The sequence below is a fragment of the Myotis davidii genome, unplaced genomic scaffold (genome assembly GCF_000327345.1).
Source record: "Myotis davidii unplaced genomic scaffold, ASM32734v1 scaffold609, whole genome shotgun sequence".
NCBI lineage: Eukaryota > Metazoa > Chordata > Mammalia > Chiroptera > Vespertilionidae > Myotis > Myotis davidii.
Genome location: NW_006300164.1, coordinates 3,240,988 through 3,241,757, shown reverse-complemented (window position 1 = coordinate 3,241,757; position 770 = coordinate 3,240,988). Strand labels below are relative to the sequence as shown.

Here is a 770-nt window from a genome sequence, read left to right as displayed (position 1 = left end):
CTGCTCCAGGACAGACCACAGCTGGCCCTGCCGCCGCTTCCCCGGAGTGGCCCCAGCCCTGGGCCCGCCTCCTCTCCCAGGAGAGCCCTGTGGGGGCCGGTGTGTCCCTTCCTCCTCGCTGTCTGGGCGGCTGGCTGCAGGAGGGGGGCAGAGGGTGCGAAGCCAGGACCACTTTCCACACGCCCGCCCCTCAGAGCATCCAGGAACGCTCTGCGCCCGGACCCTGACATCCCGCAGCCCCCACCCCTCACCTGAGAGGGCTTCCCGCGAGGCCTAGGAGGGCATCACCCCTTCCTCCACACACACTCAGCCTCCTTCCCAGCAGGGAAAACCCCAGCCCTGCCCCACCCGGAAGCTCTGCCTCCTGCTCCCTGTCCAGGTCCCTGTGGCCGGCAGCATCTCGAGCCAACAGGAGCCATCGACTTGCGAGGCGCCGGGCAGGCGGACTGCGCCGTGGCCATCGGGCGGCCCCTGGGTGAGGTGCTGACCCTCCAGGTGCTGGAGAGCTCCCTCAACTGCAGCGCCGGTAGGTCCGGGCCCAGAGCTGCTGCCGGGAAGCGGGAGGGGCGGGACGGAACTCGGCCGTGCGCCCCAGGGACTCTGCCGCCAGCCCGGACGGGGAGCCGGCCTCACTGCCCACTGCCCGCCGCCCGCAGGGGAGATGCTGTTACTCTGGGGCAGGCTCATGTGGCGGAAGGCGTGCAGGAAGCTGGCCGGCCTGACCCTCAGTTCCAAGGCCAACACCCTGGTGGTGACGCAGCGCCGAGTGC

General features: G+C 71.2%; 1 protein-coding gene across 1 annotated transcript in view; it reads left to right on the top strand.

The window, feature by feature from the left end:
- ADAMTS13 (ADAM metallopeptidase with thrombospondin type 1 motif 13) overlaps positions 1 to 770 on the top strand; it is a 29,095-nt gene that overhangs the window by 26,405 nt on the left and 1,920 nt on the right. The window contains 3 exon segments of the mRNA XM_015572373.1: positions 9 to 99; positions 380 to 526; positions 657 to 766. Of these exon segments, the coding sequence (XP_015427859.1) occupies positions 9 to 99; positions 380 to 526; positions 657 to 766 (348 nt within the window).